Source organism: Diplotaxodon limnothrissa, linkage group LG6 (genome assembly GCF_057381915.1).
Source record: "Diplotaxodon limnothrissa isolate DT_005_m linkage group LG6, D_limnothrissa_male_GT1.1, whole genome shotgun sequence".
NCBI classification, from domain to species: domain Eukaryota; kingdom Metazoa; phylum Chordata; class Actinopteri; order Cichliformes; family Cichlidae; genus Diplotaxodon; species Diplotaxodon limnothrissa.
The window spans coordinates 33,299,974-33,324,377 of record NC_140601.1 but is presented as its reverse complement, the minus strand read 5'-3'; the positions used below and the strand labels follow the sequence as shown (position 1 = coordinate 33,324,377).

The following is a 24,404-nucleotide window of genomic DNA, read 5'->3' as shown; positions in this document are numbered from 1 at the left end:
AAAAATCCCTGCTGCTGAAACTTCAAAAATCCCAGCCAAATACGTCATGTAAAGTTACTCAATATGTTTTGATCAGACCACTTGTCTGATAATTTTTACATACTGGTGGATATGTGGATTCAAAACAGGCAGTACAATAATATGAGCAATAACATGACATTTTATAAAACACAAAAGAATATTTACTAGATCCCGTGAACTAATTACTAAACTGCATGGTAAGACATTATTTAAACATGTAAACCTTTATTGATTTTCCAGTGTTTACTTGTTTCTTTAGAGAAGAGATAATATGTATCAGGACTAAACTGTTTCCCAACCTGCTGCTGGGAAATTGTGTGTACATGTGTTTGGAAAGAGGATGAATAGACGTTTTGTGGGAGTGCACTAGGCGGGAGGTTAGTGAATAAAAGAAGGATGCCGCACGGCCACGGTTTACTTTAGCAGCAGAAAAGGGTCGGGATAATGAGGAGGACTCTGCTGCTGCTGGCCTCTCTGGCCTTTGCTTCTCTCACTTCTGTGGCTGATGGAGCTCCATTGTAAGTAGACCTGCTGTACTTTTACACATTCCCAGTGAGGTTGAATTAATTCATGCAAAACAAAGCCAATGTCATTATCTTGGATGTGTGCAGAAGGTTTAATTGCATTGAATTGAATTGAATTGAATTGAATTGAATTGAATTGAATTTTTGCATGAATATATTATTTTATTTTGCATAGTTTCACATTCTTTTTTAAGCAAGAAGGCATGGGTGGTATTTGAAGGAAAAGGAATGAGGAAAAACTTATGGAAAAAAATATTAATGAAACCACAGTCCAACTAACTTTATTGCTAACTTTATTTTATTTGTTATTTTGTGTAATGAGAAGCTGCAGCCAGGTCTGCAGCTTATGTAACATAAGTCAAGGTAATCTGGTATTTAAAGTGATGACAAGAAGTTGTCCTAAACTTTGTCCAGAGTTTGCACAGTGGTGCATTACGCCAGACAAAGCAAATAGACTCCAGAAGCATGATGAAAAGATGTATTGATTTAGTTTTGGACTTTATTCAAGATAATCAATAGATCACTGATTGTGTTTAAAGTCCAGCACATAGCTCATAACCAATCGGAATTTACCCAAAAAACGAACCTTTCCATGGGTTAAAACATCTGATGTTTATAATGACAATCTCTTTATGTTGTCACTGTGGCTCCTTTTCAAGCAACCAGTCATATATTATAGGGAAAAGAACTGTCATTATGATAAAGAAAGAACAACATCAAAGAACAGCATCTAAAGTGTTTTAAACATTGTGAAAGGGTATATTCTAACTCAAGACATGATCTTCTCATGTTAAACAGACCTTAAAGAGGATTACAAAATCTACAATAACTTTATGATATAAAATGGTTTATATTGTCTATGAATAATAATGATGAATCAACAAACTGGCATCAGGCTGCACTGCAATATATAGAGAGTATTCAAAAATGTGAGCTCAGACTTTAGCAAAGAAGCACAAAGATAGCATTTGTCAACCTGGGAATTAAGAATTCCTATGTAACACTCTTACTGAATACTGGCTATTTCCACTTCCTCAAAACCTTGAAAAATATTTTTTAAAAACCCACAAATTAAAAAATAATAATTAAGGGTCACATGGGAAAACAGCCGGTAAATACTTTTTTTTGAAAGTATTTGTTCATAAAACCTTTATACAATAAATAAATAGATAAAAATAATAATTCATTTTTAATTTTTAATTAAAAATAATTATTTCAGCAATTATTAACATGTTTTTCTTAGTGTCTAAAATGAACATATAACATAATAAATAAATAATTTATTCTTTAGTCAGTAACAGCATGTGTTTATCTACACAGAGACTAAAATCATTAACATCTTTCTATGTTACCACCACTCTGCAGGCAAGTGATGTCTGCCCCAAACTTGTTGCGGGTGGGAACTGCAGAAAACATCTTTGTGGAGTGTCAAGACTGCACTGGAGGAGACGTTAGGGTTGAAATCAATGTGATGAACCATCCAACCAAAACTAAAAGGCTGGCAACAACATCTGTGACCCTCAACAATGCAAATGACTTTCAGCAGCTTGGGAAAGTAACGGTAAGTTGAATTATTTGTTTACTGCATATAGAATAGAATAGAATAGAATTCAACTTTATTGTCATTGCACATGCACAGGTACAGGGCAACGAAATGCAGTTTGCATCCATCCAGAAGTGCTTATGTGACTATCATTGTTATTTCTATTACATTGAAATTCAATTATCATTGAATATGCCATCCAAGTCTTTATAGACTTTTCATACTGGTTTCAGATCCCTGCAGGAGACTTCAGTAAAGATCCCAACGCGAAGCAGTACGTGTACCTACAGGCTCAGTTCCCCGACCGCCTCCTGGAGAAAGTCGTCATGGTTTCCTTCCAGTCTGGTTACATCTTCATTCAGACAGACAAGACCCTTTATACACCAAACAGCAAAGGTGAGTCTACCGCTACCTCATGACTGAGAAACAGCACACACAAGGGTAGTTCTGTGGTGACCCACTAGAGGGCTCCACTCAAACCCAAGCTTAGAGGAGGGGTTTTTGTTGTGTTTGGGTGCGATGTGCTCAGTTGATGTATGGAGGTGAATAAAGCTGGAATGGAAAACTAGAGCTCCCATGTCGTGTGTTCCATGCTTCCATAGTTCTACCTTTATTTTATTTAATACAGATTCAATATTTTTTCAGGGCCATTCAATAAACTTAAGGAAACATGGTGCTGCTACAATAATTTAGAGTTTGTTACAGTAATTATGTGACTATGGCATCACTTTTCACAAATTAGAAAGCTGTTTTGTGTAGTCCATGCAGTCCCATTGAAAAAGGTTAGAACATCTGATAATTTTTTTCAGTGAAGATTTGAAAGGAAAAAAGTCATATATTTCCCTCGGTTTGATTAAGAAATATTTTAAATTTAAATTAGAAAACCAAACTTCTTTATTAAATATTCCTCCCAACATGTATACATCACTGCCCGAGCAGCAAAAATAACATCTTCTCTTCCCTTCAGTTCATTTCAGGATGTTTGCACTGACACCCCAGATGGAGCCTGTAGAGAGGGATGAAGCAGCCCAATCTGATGCTTCCATTGCCATTGAGTTTGTGGTATTGTGTTTTATTCTTCATGGGCTCAGAATTGAAAGTGACATTATGCAATCAGCCGTAGCAAAACAACGAAAACACAAACTTTTTTTATTAGATTTTTTTAATATTTTCATTTATATCTTAGTTTTGAAAATTTATGTTTTTCCACAGACACCTGAAGGCATTGTTTTACCACTTGACCCAGTCTCTCTAAAATCAGGTATTCATTCTGGAGATTTCCAGCTTGGTGAAATTGTTAGGTGAGTACTATTATTATTATTATTATTATTATTATTATTATTATTATTATTATTATTATTATTGCTAATAATAATAATAATAATAATAATAATAATAATAATAATAACAATGTGAATCCTGTGTGTAGAATATACTCTGCAGTCTAATTAATGTGTTACCTTCAGTTTTACAAATTCTTGAATTATTTGTTTGATTAATATCTGTGTGTGTGTGTGTGTGTGTGTGTGTGTGTGTGTGTGTGTGTGTGTGTGTGTGTGTTTAGTACTGGATTGTGGAAAGTGGTGGCAAAATTCCAGAGCAACCCACAGCAAATCTATTCTGCAGAATTTGAGGTCAAAGAGTATGGTGAGCATCCCATTATCTGTACAGTACCTGCACAACATTTCTTTACTGTTTTTAAATGTGCCATACAAATAGCAATTTGAACTTGACAAAGAAAATATTTTAATCTTGCAGTTCTTCCCAGTTTTGAGGTGAAACTGACACCATTAACACAGTTCTTCCACGTGAACAGCAGAGATTTCACCGTCAGAATCAAAGCTACGTATGTAATTGTTTTGTGGATTTAAGTAGTATATATGTGATCATTTATTGTTACATTTTGACCTGGGTTCGAACTGGTTGTTCACAAGCACATCTTTATTTCATGGTTTAAGGTATCTGTTTGGTCAGGAGGTGGATGGAACAGCCTATGTGGTATTTGGGGTCATCAAAAAGGACCAAAGTAAGCAGAGTTTTCCAGACTCTCTTCAGAGAGTGCCGGTGAGCCCATATTTATACTTAAGATTTAGCCTTTCCATATAAAGCAATGCTGACATAAGAATTTAAATACCTCCTACTATTCAGAAACTGTATTATTGTGCTATAACTGCGGAACATATCTTTACATGAACATCTTTATGTTTCTGAATTAGATTGAAAATGGTGAAGGAGAGGTGACACTGAGGAGGGAAGACATAACAAAAGTTGAGAGGGACATCAACAGCCTTGTAGGGGGCGCCATATTTGTATCTGTCAGTGTGCTGACAGAAAGTGGTAAGAAAGAAAGCCCATCTTTTTGGTCAGATTTTCCTATATGTTAATTTCAATGGTCCATCAGCTTTAGAGATAGTATATGAGTATCAACAAAACAAAAAAAATTAAATAAAAAAAACCCATCTGTGTCAGAAATGAGAAATTACTGTTTTTTGTTTTTATTTTCGGTGAAAACAAAGTGAGTAATAGAAAAACAAATGAATTCTGACAAGTTTTTGTGTGTATAATTATTTTCTTGTACCCTGTCACAGGTAGTGAAATGGTGGAGGCCGAGCTGAGAGGTATCCAGATTGTTACATCACCCTATACGATCCACTTTAAAAGAACTCCAAAATATTTCAAGCCAGGAATGTCCTTTGATGTTTCGGTAAAGCACTAATTTACATTTACATAGTCTGATATAATATTACACTTTGAAATCATAATTTTGATATGTCAGTTGTGGTATTTGAAGAAATTATAATTGCTTTAAAAAGTGTTATGATTCAGTTTCTTTTTTCTGATGTCAGATTGAAGTTTTAAATCCTGATGAAACACCAGCAGAAAACGTTCCAGTAGTGATTAATCCTGGGGCAGTCAGGGGATTCACTGCAGCTAACGGCATGGCTCGGCTCACCATCAATACAGAAGGAAATGCAGCCGAGCTGAGAATCAATGTAAGTTTTTTTAAGTTTTCAAAAAGCTTATAACCCCCCACCCCCCCCCCACAAAAAAAAAAAAACAGAGTATTCCAAAAAAGACAACAAACAAACAAACAACAACAGCACCACCAATAATCTTACAGCACAAATATATATATGTATATATATAGATATATATCTATATATAGATATAACCTTATGTCTGTTTTTAATATTTGCTCCCTAACAGGTGGGCCAATATAAACAAAACTTTGCATAAACATCAGAATTAGAATCAAAATTACGTTTATTGCCAAGTTTGTTCACAAACAAGGAATTTGTCTCAGTGTCTTGCTGCAAGAAATATCATCCAACACCAATTATTACCATCTGTATGTTTAAAAAAAACTAAACAAACATTTGTTATATATCCATTTGTTATATTTATTATATGTTCATCATCCCTCTGCGGATGGATTGCTTTACACGTCACATTCAGTGTACATTGCATGTGCATAACCTAACTGTCACAAAAACGACCCATTTTGCTACTTCCACTACTATTACTTTTACTACTAGTACTATTACTTCAACTCAAACTACTACTACTACTAATAATAATAATAATAATTACAATAATGACAACATTAAAAATGACTTAATATAATAATAATAATGTAATAATAAAAATAATGTAATAATAATAATAGGGCAGCACAGTGGCTGCCAGAATGCTATTTTGGATTGTTCTGGCCCACTTTAACGCTTGCTCACACAAATGCTGCCCTCAAGCAATAAAGATCATTTTCAACCCCTTTTTACAATAACATAGAAAGAGATTATCACTTGCTTATCACTTAATTTAACTTGTTGCTCATTGGTTATGTATGCTGGGCTTTAATTACAGGTCCTGACTGATCCTTGCACAGTTACACATGAAAGCACATGAATGTTTGTCTTATGCTTAGTATGGCTTATGTGTGTGTGTCTTTAATTACAGGCAGTGACCGATGACAACATTCTTACACCTGATAAACAAGCAAGAGCAGAGATGACAGCAAGACCGTACCAGAGCAAGACCAGGACTTTTATCCACATAGGTGAGAAAAATCTTGAAGAAGCATTGCATCAAGTAAAAGAATAAAGATTGTTACTGTAGGTAGAAGTGGAAGTATACTGTGTGAAACAGGCACTAAAAGATGTGTTCAAACTATAACATTTATTGAAACATATTTGCAGGTGTGGACGCAGCTGAGCTGAAAATATCAGACAATCTAAAAATCAACCTCAATCTCAACCAGCAGCCAAATCAAAATCATGATATCACATATCTGGTGAGAGACGTATTCATTTGTTTTTGTATATATAGCTATTTTTTCTGTGATGCAACGACTGGTCATAGTACATACATGTGAGCTTAAGGTGTTAGGTATTAATGTGTAAATGTGTTTCCCCAGATCCAGAGCAGAGGTCAGCTAGTGAAATACGGCCGTTATAAGACAAGAGGCCAAGTACTGATTTCCCTGATACAACCAATCACCAAAGAAATGCTGCCATCGTTCCGCATCATAGCATACTATCATACAAGTTCAAATGAAGTGGTATCAGACTCTGTTTGGGTGGATGTAAAAGACACCTGCATGGGCACTGTAAGAGACTCAAGAGCTGTGAAAGAGTGAATCTTTACAGCCAAAATGCACAAATGTTACTCATTTCTACAGTAGTACTTATTTTTTTAACATATACAAATTTGCATGTCACCCTCACTTAGCTGAAACTGGAATCCTCACGACCTGCTCCAGCCTATGAGCCTCGCAAGATGTTTGGTCTGAAAGTCACAGGAAATCCAGAGGCCACAGTGGGACTGGTTGCAGTTGACAAAGGTGTCTACGTCCTAAACAACAAGCACCGCCTGACACAGAAAAAGGTCATTTCTCGATTTTTTGCTTTTTATATTTTATAAATTGTTTAGCTTCAGTAAACAAATTGCACATATTGGATTTTGTATTAATTTACATATTGCATACTGTTGAGAAATCAGTTTTACCCCGGTTCTTTTATTCGTCGAAACTTCCAGAGACGGCACCGGAACTCAGTAGTCATTTCACAAAACCTTTATTCATCTTTATTCATCTTCATTTAAGCATGCACTTCTAGAAGGGAAGACGAGGCCGGTTTCCCTCTCCAAATCTTCACCCCTTTGTTAGTTACAGCCAGCTTTATAGAAGTGACCCCATCATAAAACCCCCTACGGTGTGCTGCAAACTCTGTCTGTGTCTATGTGCACGAGCACATGAATGCCTACATGTGCGTTCCCTCGTGTCTATGTGAGTGCTCGTGTGTGACTGTGTGCGCATACCTGTGTGTATGTGTGTGCACATGAGTGAGTGTGCGTGTGGATGTGTGTGCGTGACAGTTAAAACACTGTGGGTGTAGGTAACTCCCTAGAGGTCATAAAACCCCTCTCCCTTACAGACCACAGGTATCCAGTTACAATGTTGAGACCCCCACCCATACATCCTCTGGGGAATTTCCACTCAGCATTAACTCTTCTCTGTTTTACTTTCACAGCTCAAGTGGGGGAGGGGTACCCTACAATCTACTCCTAAGTTCACAACACAATCAGCCTTTATTATATTGAGGGCAGTGTCAGTGTCTCTACAACAGTTCTACGTTCTATGATAACACATTTCTAAACTCTAAATCAGCTAAATATTCTACAATACATACCAAAAACCTGAAACTTGTTATGCTGTTAAAGCATGCTAACCTGTGCCTCAGAACAACTATGCATTAGCTGGGGCACACGACAGGTGGCCCGTAGGTCCCCAGTTTTATTTGTTGCTCTGAGTGTGTGTTCATATGAGATTATTGTGAGATTATTGATTATTGTGAGTCTAAAATTTGAAAAAAAATTAAAATGTGACAGTGAATTCAATGTCATAATATAATCTTTAAGATGTCAATAAGACATTTTTTATTTTTTAGCCCATTTGTTTTTATAGATTTGTGAGCCATATTCGAGTCCTCTTATTGTACGTTTACTGTTCAATTTACATTCTTGTATGTGTTTGTACTTTAACCTGTAGGTGTGGGACATAGTAGAGCAGTATGACACAGGCTGCACACCTGGTGGAGGAAAGGACAGTATGGGAGTCTTCTTTGATGCTGGGCTATTGTTTGAGTCCAACACTGATGCAAAGACCACATATAGACAAGGTGACAATACTTTTCTTTCGGCTTCATTGCTAAACCCTTGAAGAATGTTGGGTTTTCTGCTTCATCACAAACATATTAATAAAGTTGAAATATTATACTTAAAAAAAGGATTATTTCTATCATGTTTGAACAGTCCAACAACAAAGGTTGTGTTATATTCTTTCTATTTTAGTAACATAAAAACCAAATTCAGATTCAGGCTTGTTTGATATGGTATATTTTGTCTGTGTCTCATTTTACAGAAATTAAATGCCAGCCTGCAAACAGAAAGAAACGCAACGCTGCTGTAATGGATGTCAGAAGCAGCTTATGTAAGTATATAAATATTAGGGGTGCAACGATACACAAAATTCACGGATCGGTTCGGTTCGATACTTTGGTGTCACGGTTCGATATTTTTTCGATACAAAAAAATGTTCATGCCTTTTTAATTTGTCATTTATTAAAATTATAAATATATATTTTAACTCAAAAGTACAGTTTTTAAATTTAACCCTAACCCTTGTGCGTGTTTTTTATTTTGACAGCGAATGCGCACCTGCGGACCACTTATGTGCAGCCCTGGTTATTTAGCTCGTCATATTGCAGCCACAGAAATTATTTTGTCCATGAAACCATAAAGCTGCACTTTCTTTTTGCCTTATAGTCTGATTTGTCATAACTTCTCCGTTTTGTGGTAAGCTTTTCTTTGGCTGTCACTTCTTCACCCTGACCTGTCTTATTTGGCTCAGCAGAACTGAAATATATATCTGTCTGTGAAGGTTCTCAGTCATCCAGGTCATCGTAGTCAAATATAAATCCTGCTGCTTTTACACACGCACTCACATAAGCTCAGCGATTCTCTGCGCGATCAACCTCTCACATGTTTAAGCTTGCTGCGGGAGATTTCACTTGTCATGTTTGCATAGTAAGCTAACGATTAATAAGACGATGTCAGAGGAATTGGTGCGCAAATTATCATCACTCAAAGATCAGTGCTGTCGCTCTCTATACACAGTTCGCACGATTGCAAAGTGAAAGCAAAAAAACAAGCGCAAATTCAAACGCGACTTCAATATGTCACATATTGACAGTGGCTCACCGATGCCAATGACATAATTACCCAGCTACATTTCTGAAAGAATGCAAAAGCATTGACATATATTTTTCCTTCCTACAATAGCCCGACGGGCAGGGCAGAGATAGATTTTGGTAGCCCGACTGAAAAAATCGCTAGCTCCAGGACGTCGGGCTAGTGATATTGCGAGCCCTGTATCTGATTGAGGAATCACTCATCTTTGGAAAAGAGAGTTTATTACAGAGAAATGTCTCTTTCCAAAATAAAAGCTATACTATCCGCTTCTTCTGGGCTATATTCTCAGCAGCATAAGGAGAATCATGTGCTAACAGCTGTCTAAATGACTCGGCTAAAGTTAGTAACATGCTTGTTTTTTTTGTCTTTGCACTAGGATGATGTCGGCGTAAATGTGCAGTCATATTCGTTGTGTTCCCACTAGTGCTTTCAGGTTAATCTCGTTAAAATGACCTTAACGCCACAACACGGCAAATCTCCGTTAACGAGCTACCGCCGATCGCCCCGTGCATGGGGCTAGACGGCCAACACGTTAACGAGCTAACTGCGCTAACACACTAGTTCCCACCCATGTAATTGAGCATTGCATGGCACATCCAACATACTGTTTTACTTTAGTCCATGACTCGCTTACCTTCAGGGTCATACGTCACATGAAAACCAAAATAATTCCAAACGCCAGATCTGAATGAGGGTGGGGGAGGTGCCCTGCGCTCTTCCTTCTGACGATGCTGTCTGTGTTGAGCGCTCAGTGGATCTGCGCTCGACAGTGCAGCCTAGGCGGAGTAGTCGAACGCAGATTCACTGAGCGCTCAACACAGACAGCATCGTCAGAAGGAAAATTGATAAAATAAATTACAAATGTTGTATTGTTCGATACATATGCGTACCGAACCGAAAGCACTGTATCGAACGGTTCAATATCGATACGAATATCGTTGCACCCCTAATAAGTATATATATATATATATATATATATATATATATATATATATATATATATATATATATATATATACAACAGACAAAAAGAAAAATAAAACATTTATTTTATGCTTTTGACTTCATTAAAATATTTTCTTTTTACAAAAAGACATATTTAAAAATATATGTTTGGAACTTTACAGTGAATCACAGTTCTCATGCTTTCTTCCACAACCGTCTCTGTTTTCAGTAAAAAATTATACAGACCCAGTAGAAACTGAGTGTTGTCTGGATGGCATGAAGGAAACCCCCCTTTCATACACCTGTGAGGTCCGCAGCGAGTACATTGTTGATGGTCAAGGCTGCCGTGATGCTTTCCTGCGCTGCTGCAAGGCAGTGGAAACTCTTCGAGCAGAGAAGAGGGAGGAAGACCTCAAACTGGCTCGCAGTAAGAGATGGAAACAAAATGGGAAGGGGTTATCTCATTCATACTACCTGTCATAAAATTCACAAAATTATATCATTTTTAAACAAAATCCAGGTGAAGGAGAAGACAACAGTTTCATGGACAGCAATGAAATTGTTACTCGCACCAAGTTCCCAGAAAGTTGGCTCTGGTCTGATATCAAATTGCCTCCTTGCCCTAGAAACACACCTAACTGGTGAGTGACTGTAAATCACAAACACATACAAATGAAGTTACATCTTAACATCTCTCAGACTGTAAACATTTTTCTCTGTTTCAGTGACACCACATCATTTGTGAAAAGTGTTCCTTTGCAAGATTCAATCACAACCTGGCAGTTCACCGGCATCAGTCTGTCAAGAACTCACGGTGAGGACTCGGTGACTAAAATATGGCTTTTTTTGGCCTTCCCTTTACTTTTTTATTTTTATTCTTTTCTGCATATTTTCTTTAAGGAATCTGTGTGGGTGATCCATTTGAAGTCATTGTCAAGAAGGATTTCTTCATTGATCTCAGGCTGCCTTATTCTGCTGTCCGTGGAGAGCAGATAGAAATTAAAGCAATCCTCCACAACTACAGCCCTGATCAAATCACTGTAAGTACAGAACCACAGTAATTACTGGACTGAAACACAGTGGTGTTCAAAAGTGTCATCTTGTGCAGTTTATTATGTGCATTTTCATGTTGTGTTCTCAAAATCCTTTGAAAAAAAGAGAACTGATTATTAAAGAGATTATTTTAACAAAGCTTAGAAATTTAGTGCGTGTTAACCATAGTCTGCTCATTTTATGTAAAAATGTAGTTTGTTGTTGTTTTGGTTCATGAGCTTGAATTTTTTTAATTTGTGTGTTATATATAAGTGTAGACTTGTATATAGTTAAACATTATATAATGCTGAATTTTGAATATTGATTTATAAATAATAGAATTTCAATCAAGGGGGTAGGAACAGAAAAAGTGTAAGTTTCATCCTACTCCTTTTCGAGCATAAACATTGTGTAGACAAGATATATATATTGATAGATATTCACAAAAAGTTAATGTCATTAAGTTTTTCTTTTCTCTTGTTATTTTAGTCATAATTACATGTTCAAAGTAAAACGATTCTATCTATCTATCTAGGCTTATCATATATTACTAAAATTGAAGAGTACGATCCCTTTTTCTGGTGGTGGTCAGAGGGCCCGGTGGCCCCAGTGTCCGGCAGCCTCGCCTCTGTCAGTGCGCCCCAGGGCAGCTGTGGCTACAATGTAGCTTGCCGTCACCAGTGTGTGAATGTGTGTGTGAATGGGTGAATGACTGAATGTAGTGTAAAGCGCTTTGGGGTCCTTAGGGACTGAGTAAAGCGCTATACAAATGCAGGCCATTTACCATTTACCATTTTTCATGTTGAGTTTATTACCTTCGTTTTCTGTAAATAAGGAGTAACTGAAATTGCCGAAAGTTAAAGGAATGCTCAAAAAAATCTCCGTATTTCATCAGGATCTTTGTATTGTTCCAGTTTGAAACACCACATGATCAGTCTCTTCTCCAACTTTGTCATTGCTGTTTTTCTTTTATAAAGGTACGCATTGATTTGACTGAGGAGGAGCACGTGTGCAGTTCAGCTTCCAAACGTGGTAGGTATCGCCAGGAGGTCACTGTTGGGCCCGAGACCACACGATCTGTCCCCTTCGTCATTATTCCCATGAAGGAGGGAGAACGGCGCATTGAGGTTAAAGCAGCTGTTAAGGACTCATATCTCAATGATGGCATCATGAAGATGTTGCGGGTGGTGGTAAGAAAACCAATGTTTGCTATTTGGATGCCCAAAAATGTGTTCAATATCACTTTCTTATTAAATAAAACAAAAACCAAAAAATGTCTTATCTGAATGTGAACAGGCCTTTCAAAATTGTAGTAAAGGTAGTAATAAAATAATTTGAAAGTTATTGTTTGTTGAGGTTTAGGCACAAAAAGGAACAGACAGAAACAACAACTGGAGTCTGGCTCAATCCCAGACCAAACGTCAGACTGATAATTTTGTACACTAATAATATGTGTTGATCTTTTGTTCTAATCACTACATGATTATTACTGCCAAAAAATTTCCCTTAACAATCTCAGAAATCATCAAAAATATTATCAATAATCATACTGGTCAAATGCATTTTTAGTTCATTGCTTGTTTTGTGTCTATTTTGTAAAAGGGATTTTATTTAAAATGTGACTTAGGTCAAGTTAGAAAAACTATGTGATTTGAATTAAAATAACAGGTTAATATGGTTAATGTTGCAGGAAGTCTGTCACCTTGGTTAAAGTTACACGGGAACAATATTTAATAATTACGTATAGTTAAAAATAGATAATGATGTTGTTGAAATTTAAATAGACCTGACAGTTCAAGCTAAGTCAGACATCTAAAGCTTTACAGATGGCCAAAATGTTGCAACCAGACAGTTAAGTGAAGGATTTTCAAAACATCAACACTTAGTTAACAGTGTTGAGGATCCTGCCACTTAACCACATCATGCCAGATATCACAGAATTGTCTTGAGAATTTTTGTAATGTTCATAAAACGACACGTCAAAAATATTGTCATCTTGAAAATAGTTTCAGCTTCATACCAATATTGATGATGTTATATTTTATATTATGTTATATTTTATATATTGTAAGGAAAAATACTCTGTGCATAACATAACATTGTAAACCACCACAGTCACTTAATTATTATCTGCCTCTCAGCAGCACACTTTCAGTATCTATTGCAACTACAAAGTACGCATTTTATAGCTGCAATAGTAAGTTGACTACTAACATCATTTGCATTTTTGCTGCTGTGGCTACTTCTCTCACACATCGAGAGAGGTTCACTTCACACAACAAGAATACAAAGTTAAACTGAGTTTAGTCATAAAGGCTGCAGTTAGGCTTAGAAGGACAAACTGTGGAGGACTTAATTTAATTATGGATTTATTTCCTGTTTTGTAGCTACTGCACTTTTCTTTGCTAAAATAATGATGACTTCCAATGTTTGTCTGTTTTCCAGCCTGAGGGCGTGCTGGTTAAACATCCAAAGATTGTGACTTTAGATCCTGTTAAGAAAGGAGAAAGTGAGTTTATCTATTAAAAAGCTAGATTCTAATTATTAAGTCACACACTGATTTTCACCTTAATAAAACCTTTTTTTCTCTGTTTAGATGGTGTACAGAACGAAGTTCTTAACAGTGGAATTCAAAGGAAAGATTTGGTTCCAAACACACCTACTAGCACACAGATCTCTGTGACAGGTGAGAAATATTTAATATTTATGCAGTTTATGTGATTCAGTGGCTATATCACCCTGAAGCTTCTATTATATATTGTTATTGTTGACATTCGGGACTGACTACCTTAATGGGTGTTGTGAACCTTTTTTGTATGTGTATGCATGCAGGGAGAGAACAAGTATCTCAGCTGGTGGAGAATGCCATTGGCGGCAACTCAATGGGCACTCTAATCAGACAACCCTCGGGCTGTGGAGAGCAGAACATGATCTCAATGACCCTGCCTCTTATTGCAACCTTGTATTTGGATAAAACCAACCAATGGGAAACTGTGGGCTTTGAGAAACGTAATGAAGCTCTCCAACATATAAAAACTGGTAGGCTCTCACAGATGTACATGAATTCTTTGGTAACACAATAAACACACAGAGCGCCTCAAAATTGTTTCTAATTGATAAGAGTCAGATGCAAGTTGAATAGCAGTGAAGTAAAAAGATTGTTTTATTTCTTTAATTGTTTCATCAAGGTTACACAAACGAGTTGGCCTTCCGTAAAAATGATGGATCGTTTGCTGCATTTGTTTCTCGCCCAGCTAGCACCTGGTGAGGCACCCACAAACATCCATGAATTCATACATAATATTTTGCACATGCTGCTTTAATTTCTGATTTTGCAAAGCCAATTTATAGTAAGGGCAAATAAATTATATTAAGCTATTGTATCCCCTCTTCCTGTCTATAAGGCTGACTGCCTATGTTGCCAAGGTGTTTGCAATGGCCCATCATCTGGTTGCAATACAAGATAATGTAATCTGTGATGCTGTCAAGTACCTTATTCTCAGAGGACAACAACCTGATGGTGTTTTCAAAGAATTTACAGCTGTAATCCACGGAGAGATGAATGTGAGTGCACTGATTTCATTAACACCAGTTCTTCAGCTATACTTAAAATACAAAATAACTTATAACTAAATGAGAAACCAGTTATACAACTGCCAATCAGCTTTTATAAATATTAAAAAAAAGTTCTGTTAGAAATAATAATAATATGTTTGTGCTTCATCTGTAGGGTGATGTGGCCGGCTTAGATTCAGACGCCTCCATGACAGCTTTCTGCCTCATTGCAATGCAAGAGTCACGCTCAATATGTTCCGACACTGTCAATGTGAGTATTTCACCTGCAAACATTGTTGTTACAAAGTATCTAAAATAATCAAACGGTGATACTTTCTATTGCACTTGCATTGAAGATTTAAACCACAGACCAGCAAAAACAGACAGAATTTAATTAATTTCACCAACATGTTCTGTAGGCTCACAAAAGGATGAAGAACATTATGTTCCGTTTTCCTGTCACTCATTATCTTCCTTTCTTTTTCCTTTTTTCATCTGCCCAGAGTCTCCCAGGCAGTATAGACAAAGCAGTGGCCTACCTGGAGAGGCGCCTGCCCAGCCTCACCAACCCTTATGCTGTGGCCATGACATCATATGCACTGGCTAATGAAAACAAATTGAACAAAGAGATCCTATTCAAGTTTGTTTCCCCAGGTATGTTCACACACACACACACACACACACACACACACACACACACACACACACACACACACACGCATGCACAATCACACACACACACACACACACACACACACACACACACACATACACACCGCACATGTTTGCACAATCAGTTAAATGTAACTATGATTATTACAGTCTCAGTGAATTCCAAAAACCAGTGAAAAAGAAAACTGTACTGCAAAAATATATTCTTGAGGATTTTTTCAGTGCTTTTCAGTTGCTACCCTGTTCTTCTCTCATACATACAGGACATAACCATAGGCTAAAATACAAAAAAAAATTTTGTCATTAATGGTTGGTAATGGTGCAAATGGACTCAAGATGTGGAACTCAGAACAGGTCCAGCAATAGTGCTTTTATTTACAGTAAAGTTACAAAAAATGACAACAGAAGGAATTGTGAGCTATTGTGTCCAGGTTTGCAATATTTACAGATCCACAGAAACTCTACAGGGAAAACTCTCTGTCTTAAAAACTCACTGAGACACAGCCAGGATTCCTGCGCAGAGATGAGAAAAATGTGAGGTGACAACAATAGACAGAACATAAAAACTTCATATATGTGCCGACAACACTAACTCTTTGCTGTTCAACAATCAGGCCTGAAATATGGGTATTCCTCTAGCTTAAATCGCAGACAGAACAGCTGATTACCAACAGAAGAGTTTGGAAACTCCAGATTTGCTGACACCAGAGGTGGGGAACTTTTTGGATTCATTTCTAAGTCGAACATGTTTCGTAGATACCCTGCCAAACCCTCTGGCCTTCCAGATGCACTAAAGGTGGTGCAGATGCTGCTGCACGTGGACAGAACACTTACCTTTAGTTGCCAGAAACAGGGGAGGTTGTTAGCCCAGCAACGCCTCAAATGTCAGCCAAGTGGGAGCCTAGTAGCCAATGACGTCATAGTGTTGTGGGCTTACTTGATTCAGGTTAGCTGCGTGCTCCACCTGGACTAATTTGTGTAGTGGAGAGCCGCTTCCAAATCCTGGTTGCCTTATTTGGTCAGCACACTAGTCTGTGATAAACCTGCAGAATAGAGGATAATTCAAGTGGTTCGGAGGATACAGAGATGTTAACTGGTTTTCTGGGAGATGTGGCTGATTTTAGACAGAGGTGATAGCCATTGTTCTGCCACAAATGAGGGAATTCCTCTAGCTTGAATAGAAAGCCGATCATCTGAAGACTACCACGAGGTGATTGTTTTAACTCTTGGTGTTCGGACATGAGATGCGGGAAATGGAGGAAGGACCTTCCCTTGGAACAGAAGGCGTGGTTAGAGGGACACACAGTGAACACACACACACACTGACAGAGGGAGATGAGCGAGAGAGAGTTGAGGAGAGACAGACAGAAGTGGGTGAAAAGCACTGAAGACTGGAAGACCATGACTTTTGTTATTCATGAATTTTAAAATTTACTATTTTATAAAATATCTGAAAAAATCTCATCAATTTTCTTGTGTTCCTGAAAATTTTACTTATTGAATATTATTGATTCATTTCTGACTTCTCAGTAAAATCCAGTGTGCCTACTCGAATTTGGGTATATATTTATCAATTTACTTTTATCTAATGAATACCAGTATTTTTTTTAACTTGAAAAAAGTTTTTACATTTTTTCTAAAATATTTCTGTTTTATATTATAGTAATAAAAATGTACTTGTGTGACTGTGTCTGTCAGAGCTATCTCACTGGCCTGTACCTAGAGGCCGTATTTACACTTTGGAAACCACAGCTTATGCTCTTCTTGCTCTTGTCAAGTCTCAGGTGAGCATGTCCAAATTATATCATCCATCTGTCATTCATGTGTCTCTAAAATATTATAGGTTTTGGACACAAAATCATTGAAAATTTACTTTACAGTATTTAAATACCATTGCTGACCATTCCAGAGTTACCATTTATTTAACTGTGAAATTCCAGCTCAATGAAGATAATTTCTACATTTATTTTTATGTTGTGTTATTATTGTGTGCAAATACAAATTAAAACAAATAAGACATTGCTTTGTACAGAGTCGTTATGAACTATGAAAAACATTGCATTTTCTTTCATTAGGCAAGTTTCTGGACTGGATTTGAATTGTACCCAAATAAAAAGCAGATTAGAAAGCCTTCAAAGTACCTTTGAAAAATGTTTTTCCATAATTTATTTTAACACTCTACTCCTGTCCTTTGCTGTTTTAATAAAGAACTTTGAAGATGCCAGACCTGTTGTGAGATGGTTCAACGCACAACAGAAGGTGGGCGGAGGCTATGGATCAACTCAGGTAACACAAAACTTCCTGTCAATCAAGATATCATAGGCAGATATTTTATACATATTATCCCACCTTATAACCTTTGCCTTTCTTTATCTCCCCCACTTTTCTTCTCTCCAGGCTACTATAATGGTCTATCAAGCTGTAGCAGAGTACTGGATCAACGCTAACGAACCACAGTATGATCTGAATGTGGACATCAAGTTGCCAGGAAGGTCGGCACCTGAAAAGTACAATTTCAATCAGAACAACCACTATGCCACAAGAACGTCTAAGGTGAGAAGAAGCAACACAAACACAGTCACCATGTAGCACAATTTGTCAGTCTGAAAACATGTCCTCTAGCAGTAAATAAATCTCAGTACTGCTAGTGTTTCTGTCTTTTTGGCAATCCATCTCACCACTCTGCAAGCTTTTTGGTCTATTTCCTTTTCCCTGTCTAACAGACATTCAATGCAATTTAAATTCAGTCGGTGGGAGCAAAGTGAGCTTATCTCTGTTTTTTTTCTCATAATATGTACAAACACATCTTTGTGTGTTTGTACATATTAATCCCAACAGATTAACGATATAAACCAGGACATCACAGTGACTGCTAGGGGAACAGGAGAAGCAACAGTGACAGTAAGTTATCTGTTAGTTGATCATTTCAGAATCCTAGACAAGGCTTTTTAAACCTTAAAAGAACAGTATTACAAAGACTTATTTATCACACAATATAAAAACACACTTTTTCTGATGCAACAGTTGGTATCACTGTATTACGCTAAGCCCAAAGAACGGGAGAGTGACTGCCAGAATTTTACCCTCAAAGTGGATCTCGTAGAAGGTACTTTGATGTCCTTTATCTCCTCTTTTTATTTTACTTATCTCATTAAATCTGTTTGCTTCAGTTTATGGCATTTTATTTGTTTGTGCTCATTTTTTCTTTTTCCTTATTCTTTCAGAAAAATCAAATGCAGATGAAAAGATATACAAACTTAGGATAGAGGTCATGTAAGTACAATATAAACTACACTTTAGAAATAGTTTTGGCTTAATAGGATTTTTTTGTTCCCGTCCATTTAACTCTGCTGTCATTTGAATCATTCTTATCATTCTCTCTACAGGTATAAGAACAGGGATCGTGATGCAGGCATGTCAATCTTGGATATTGGCTTACTAACTGGTTTTGCTGTTGAAACAAAAGACCTGGATTTGGTAAGAAGTTATGGTAATGTTATGTGGTTACAGTTAACCAAAATAATAAGACCTCTTAATGTTTAAAATTTGGCCTTTTTGTGTGTCTCTAGTTGTCTAGAGGACGTGGCCGCACCATATCAAAATATGAGATGAACAAAGCCCTGTCAGAAAGAGGCTCACTCATCATTTACTTGGACAAGGTTGGAAATCACTCCAATCGTTCTTCTTATCCCCCTTTTTTCCACTTTGCCTGGGTTTTTATTTATGCTTTTCCCTGTCTATATTTCAATTCCCAGGTTTCTCACACACGACCAGAGGAAATTGCTTTTAGAATCAAACAGGAAATGCCAGTGGGCGTCTTACAACCCGCATCTGTATCTGTCTATGAATACTATGAACGTAAGTCTCATAAACATGTTACCTTTGTTATTCTTCAGGTGTTCCAATCACTTCCATGGCTACAGGTGTATAAAAAAAGCGCCTAGACATGCAAACTGCTTCTGCAAAGATTTGTGAAAGAATGGGTCGCTCTCAGAAGCTCAGTGATTTCCAGCCTCTTACTGTGATCGGATAACACCTGTGCAACAAGTCCAGTCATGAGATTTCCTCAAATATTACTAAATATTCCACAATCCACTGTTAATGCTATTATAACAAAGTGACAGTGATGAGGAACAACTGCAACTCAGCCATTAAGTGGTAGGTCATATAAAATCACAGAGTGTGGTCAGCAGATGCTGAAGCACACAGAGGTTGCTAACTTTCTGCAGAATCAATAGCTACAGATCTCCTAACTTCATGTGGCCCTCAGATTAGCAAGCACAGAGCATAGAGAGTTTCATGGAATGTCAGGAGCTCGGCTTGGCCCCTTATTTCCAGTTAAAGAAAATCTTAATGCTTCAGCATACCAAGATATTTGGACAATTTCACCATCCCAACTTCGTGGAAACAGTTTGGGGATGGTCTCTTCCTGTTCCAACATGATTGTGCACCAATGCACAAAGTATGGTCCATAAAGATATAGATGAGCAAATTTGGTTAGGAAGAACTTTACTATCTTGCAACAGTCTTCACCCCAATAGAACAGGTTTGGGATGAATTAAAATTGGAGAGTGTAAACTAGGCCTTTTTGCTTAATATTGGTGTCTGACCTCACAAATGCACTTTGGGAAGAATGATCAAAAAATTCTATAAACACACTCCTGAACCTTGTGGAAAGCATCCCAGAAGAGTTGAAGCTGTTATTGCTGCAAAGGTTGTGCTGACATCATATTAAACCCTATGGATTAAGAATGGGATGTCAGTCAAGTTAATTTCTGTGTGAAGGGAGAAGAGCAAAATACTTTTGGCAGTGTAATGTAAATAGGCACACTATGCCATTTTATTCGATCATTTTCATATACATTGTTATATCTACCATAACTGTCACAAAATAACAGTCAAATACTTGTTTTTTTCCCTCAATGCAGAAACACGCTGCGTGAAATTCTACCATCCAGAGAGGGAAGCTGGAAAACTACTGCAGCTCTGTAGAGATAACATATGCACATGTGCTGAAGGTAAACACAATTATATATATAATCATATAAATCTGATTAAATAAGCTTATTTTAAAACTGTAATTAAAAGGTTTTCATGTATTTTTATATTAACTTTAAATGGTACAGAAAACACCAGTAGAAGTGTTATTAAAGTAAAGGTTTTATTTTAAAAGTCAAATTTTGAGCAAAAATCAGAATCAGAATTGCGTTTATCGGCCATTTATATGCACATATACATAAGGGCTGCCACAAATGATTATTTTGATAGTCAACTAGTCACTGATTATTTTTGCGATTACTTGACTAATCAGATCAAGCATGATGCAAGCGTGAGAAAAACTGATTCATGCAACTAGACAAAGAGCACAAGCACACAGCAAATCTACAACAGGATAGTTTGGACTAATGTCCAGACCCCAACCCATTTGAAATGCTGTAGCAAGAATATGATAGACTTACACATGGGCAAACTTAAAATTCTTGAAACAAAGTGAGACACGGATTTTAGAGAAAACAATTACTTATTACTGCTAAAGGTGATTCTGCAAGCTTTTGAATCATTGGGTATACTTTCACACTGCAGTATTCTGGCCTGTGAAAGCACATTTGTTTTTCATAACTAGCTAGGGTGCTATTAGTAACTTTAGATGTATGCACAAATCTACAATTATAAAATCTGAAAGACGCCTATTTTGGCAAATGTGATTTAAAATTTGTTTTGCAGTAAATAATCAAAGGTTTATGTTAGAGACTGTAGTCACAACACTCAGAGCAGGAATTAAATGCTTACTGATATATTTGTTGTGTAGTTGACCTTCATATACCTGCAGTCACCTATCAACACACATGTATACATCAGCTTTGCATTTTTACCCTGTCCCTATTGTGTACTTACAGAGAACTGCAGTATGCAGAAGAAGGAAAAAATCCCCAATGATGACCGCCAAGCTAAGATTTGTGAAAGTACAGAGACCAGCAAAGTAGACTTTGGTAAACAAACATAAATGGGTTACATTTAGTTTTATTTAATAGGATATAGTAATGCAAAAAGCTAAAAACTATACTTTGGCTGCCCACAGCTTACAAAGTACTGGTTGAAGAGATTGTAGAAGAGTTATCCACAGACAGTCACAAAGTCAAAGTGCTGGACCCCATCAAAGAAGGCAAGTAGCTACGTCCTTTAAACGTCTATTTTAAGAGAAATTACTAGTTGTTGTTTTTTGTGGCATTAAGATAGCAGTGATGGTTATTTTCTATTATAGCCACAAAAAAATAGGCAATTTGAAGGACAAATCGAGCATTTTATAAAACTGCTGCTTGCTTTTGTACTAAGAGGTACATTTAGTGGTTGACACCATTTGCTATCAGTAAGCCAGATTAGCTTGTCTTGCTGATACCCATTTTCTAATTTAACATTTAATACTCAGCACAAGCATATTGCCAAAACACTTATATTACACATAAGACACTATTATGACGATACAACTAGGAATGTATATGGACACAGCAGCACTGTGTTTGAGCAACACATTCAGTCATTCATAAATCACTGCTCTCAACTGTCATATCTTAATTACAGGGAGTCTTGATGTTGGTCCACTGAATAAACGGCGCATATTTCTCAGTTATCAACACTGCAGAGAAGCTTTAAGTCTGGAACAAGGAAAAACCTACCTTATCATGGGCTCAGATAAAGATATTCACAGAGATGACAAAAAAGATACGTAAGTATATTGTTTGTCTGGCTGTGCTTGTGTGTGGTGTATATTTAAACTAATCTCAGAGTTCTATTCATTAATCATACCTTCAGTGAATAAATGTAATTTTTCTTTCAATTGTTCTTTTCAGATTCGAGTACGTAATTGGTGAGAGAACCTGGGTTGAGTATTGGCCTACAGCAGAAGAGTGTCAGACTGACAAATACCGGGATACCTGCTTGGGCTTGGAGGAGATGGTCAATCAGTACTCACTCTTTAGCTGCATCGGCTAGTAAAACAAAACAAAAAAAATCTAATTTTGTTATTCTGCTGTTTTTACAATTTTCTGTAAAACAGAAACCAATATAACATAAGGGTTTCACCATTTCACTGCAGTGATTAAAATGTATTCAAATGGGGTACTGGCTCTTAGTGTCTTTTGTTAAGTTTATGGTGGTTGAAAAATTTCTCGCATTTCTAATACATTTGAAATGTAACAAGCACAATGAAGAATAAAACTTTTGAAATAATAATAGTAATTTTAAATGCTGCGTAAGTAATTGTAAATTGTGTATCACTTTTTAACACCTTATATTTTAGAAATAGAAATAATTACACTGTAGTTACAGTTAAAGAGTGAATAAGTAATTCTAAGTAGTACCTAAATTCTGAATATTTTTAACAAAAAGGGGACACAAATTATGCTGGATGTAATTTTGTAATTTTAGGCTGTAAGCATAATTCTTTTGGTAATTTTGTGGAAAAACAAACAGTATTTATCCATATTACATTTTAAGAACACTGTATTTAGGGTGGCTGTAACTCAGGATGTTGAGCAGGACATCCACTAAGTGGAGGTTTGTTGGTTGTCTCCAATGCATCCATCAGAGTATGAATATGTGTGGATGTTTAATAGAATGGGTGTGAATGACTGAATGAGTCATGCTGTTTGAAGCACTTGCAGTATTCAGATTCATTTTCAGTAAATTTACTTTTTTGGGCCATATTAGTGGTCGACACCCCACTGTGATAAGGCAAGCAGAAATTATAGCCACAAACAAAAACATCATATGCCCTCTACAAAGTGTGCAGTGGTGGTCCTAGCCTGTTTGGCGCCCTGGGCGAACACTCCCTCTGGCGCCCCCCCCCCCCCTCAACACACACACACACACACACACACACACACACACACACACAATCAATCAATCAAAGCTTTATTCGTCACATGCAGGTTGCCCTGCAGTGAAATGGGACCCCCCCCCCCCGACCTTACACATACAGTGGGGCAAAAAAGTATTTAGTCAGCCACCAATTGTGCAAGTTCCCCCACTTAAAATGATGACAGAGGTCAGTAATTTGCACCAGAGGTACACTTCAACTGTGAGAGACAGAATGTGAAAAAAAAATCCATGAATTCACATGGTAGGATTTGTAAAGAATTTATTCGTAAATTAGGGTGGAAAATAAGTATTTGGTCACCTCAAACAAGGAAAATCTCTGGCTCTCACAGACCTGTAACGTCTTCTGTAAGAAGCTTTTCTGTCCCCCACTCGTTACCTGTATGAATGGCACCTGTTTGAACCCATCATCTGTATAAAAGACACCTGTCCACAGCCTCAAACAGTCAGACTCCAAACTCCGCCATGGCCAAGACCAAAGAGCTTTCGAAGGACACCAGGAAAAGTATTGTAGACCTGCACCAGACTGGGAAGAGTGAATCTACAATAGGCAAGCAGCTTGGTGTGAAAAAAATCAACTGTGGGAGCAATCATCAGAAAATGGAAGACATACAAGACCACTGATAATCTCCCTCGATCTGGGGCTCCACGCAAGATCTCATCCTGTGGGGTCAAAATGATCATGAGAACGGTGAGCAAAGATCCCAGAACCACACGGGGGGACCTGGTGAATGACCTGCAGAGAGCTGGGACCAAAGTAACAAAGGTCACCATCAGTAACACACTACAACGGCAGGGAATCAAATCCCGCAGTGCCAGACGTGTTCCGCTGCTGAAGCCAGTGCATGTCCAGGCGATTGGTAGAATCAGAGAAAAAAACATTGAAATGTACACTACAGTGGGGAAAGTACAAGAGGAAAAAAAGAGACCCCTACTCATGCTGTGCTTCCATGGTAGGACAGCATGAGAACAGGAAACAAAAAAAACTC

The 24,404-nt window shown here is 37.2% G+C and overlaps 1 protein-coding gene across 2 annotated transcripts; it reads left to right on the top strand.

Moving 5' to 3' along the window:
- The first annotated feature begins 419 nt into the window (after positions 1 to 419).
- Positions 420 to 22,656, top strand: LOC146630948 (complement C3-like). Of its 2 annotated transcripts, none has more exons than XM_085355066.1 (43): positions 420 to 539; positions 1,911 to 2,106; positions 2,322 to 2,484; positions 3,056 to 3,150; positions 3,301 to 3,389; positions 3,653 to 3,735; positions 3,847 to 3,934; positions 4,047 to 4,152; positions 4,305 to 4,425; positions 4,677 to 4,792; positions 4,935 to 5,081; positions 6,046 to 6,145; positions 6,285 to 6,379; positions 6,503 to 6,694; positions 6,817 to 6,972; positions 8,135 to 8,264; positions 8,507 to 8,575; positions 10,511 to 10,708; positions 10,802 to 10,922; positions 11,007 to 11,095; positions 11,182 to 11,321; positions 12,291 to 12,503; positions 13,759 to 13,822; positions 13,910 to 13,999; positions 14,146 to 14,352; positions 14,502 to 14,577; positions 14,718 to 14,877; positions 15,044 to 15,139; positions 15,372 to 15,522; positions 17,239 to 17,324; positions 17,749 to 17,826; positions 17,938 to 18,093; positions 18,379 to 18,441; positions 18,565 to 18,646; positions 18,765 to 18,813; positions 18,927 to 19,017; positions 19,110 to 19,199; positions 19,296 to 19,398; positions 20,469 to 20,558; positions 21,438 to 21,530; positions 21,620 to 21,703; positions 22,120 to 22,264; positions 22,389 to 22,656. In XM_085355066.1, exons 1-43 carry the CDS (start codon positions 466 to 468, stop codon positions 22,528 to 22,530), a joined length of 4,977 nt encoding a protein of 1,658 aa, XP_085211192.1. In that variant the 5' UTR covers positions 420 to 465; the 3' UTR covers positions 22,531 to 22,656. The 2 variants fall into 2 exon arrangements, with proteins under 2 accessions (XP_085211192.1, XP_085211193.1); XM_085355067.1 differs by having other exon boundaries at positions 21,620 to 21,707; positions 22,124 to 22,264.
- Positions 22,657 to 24,404: the final 1,748 nt, after the last annotated feature.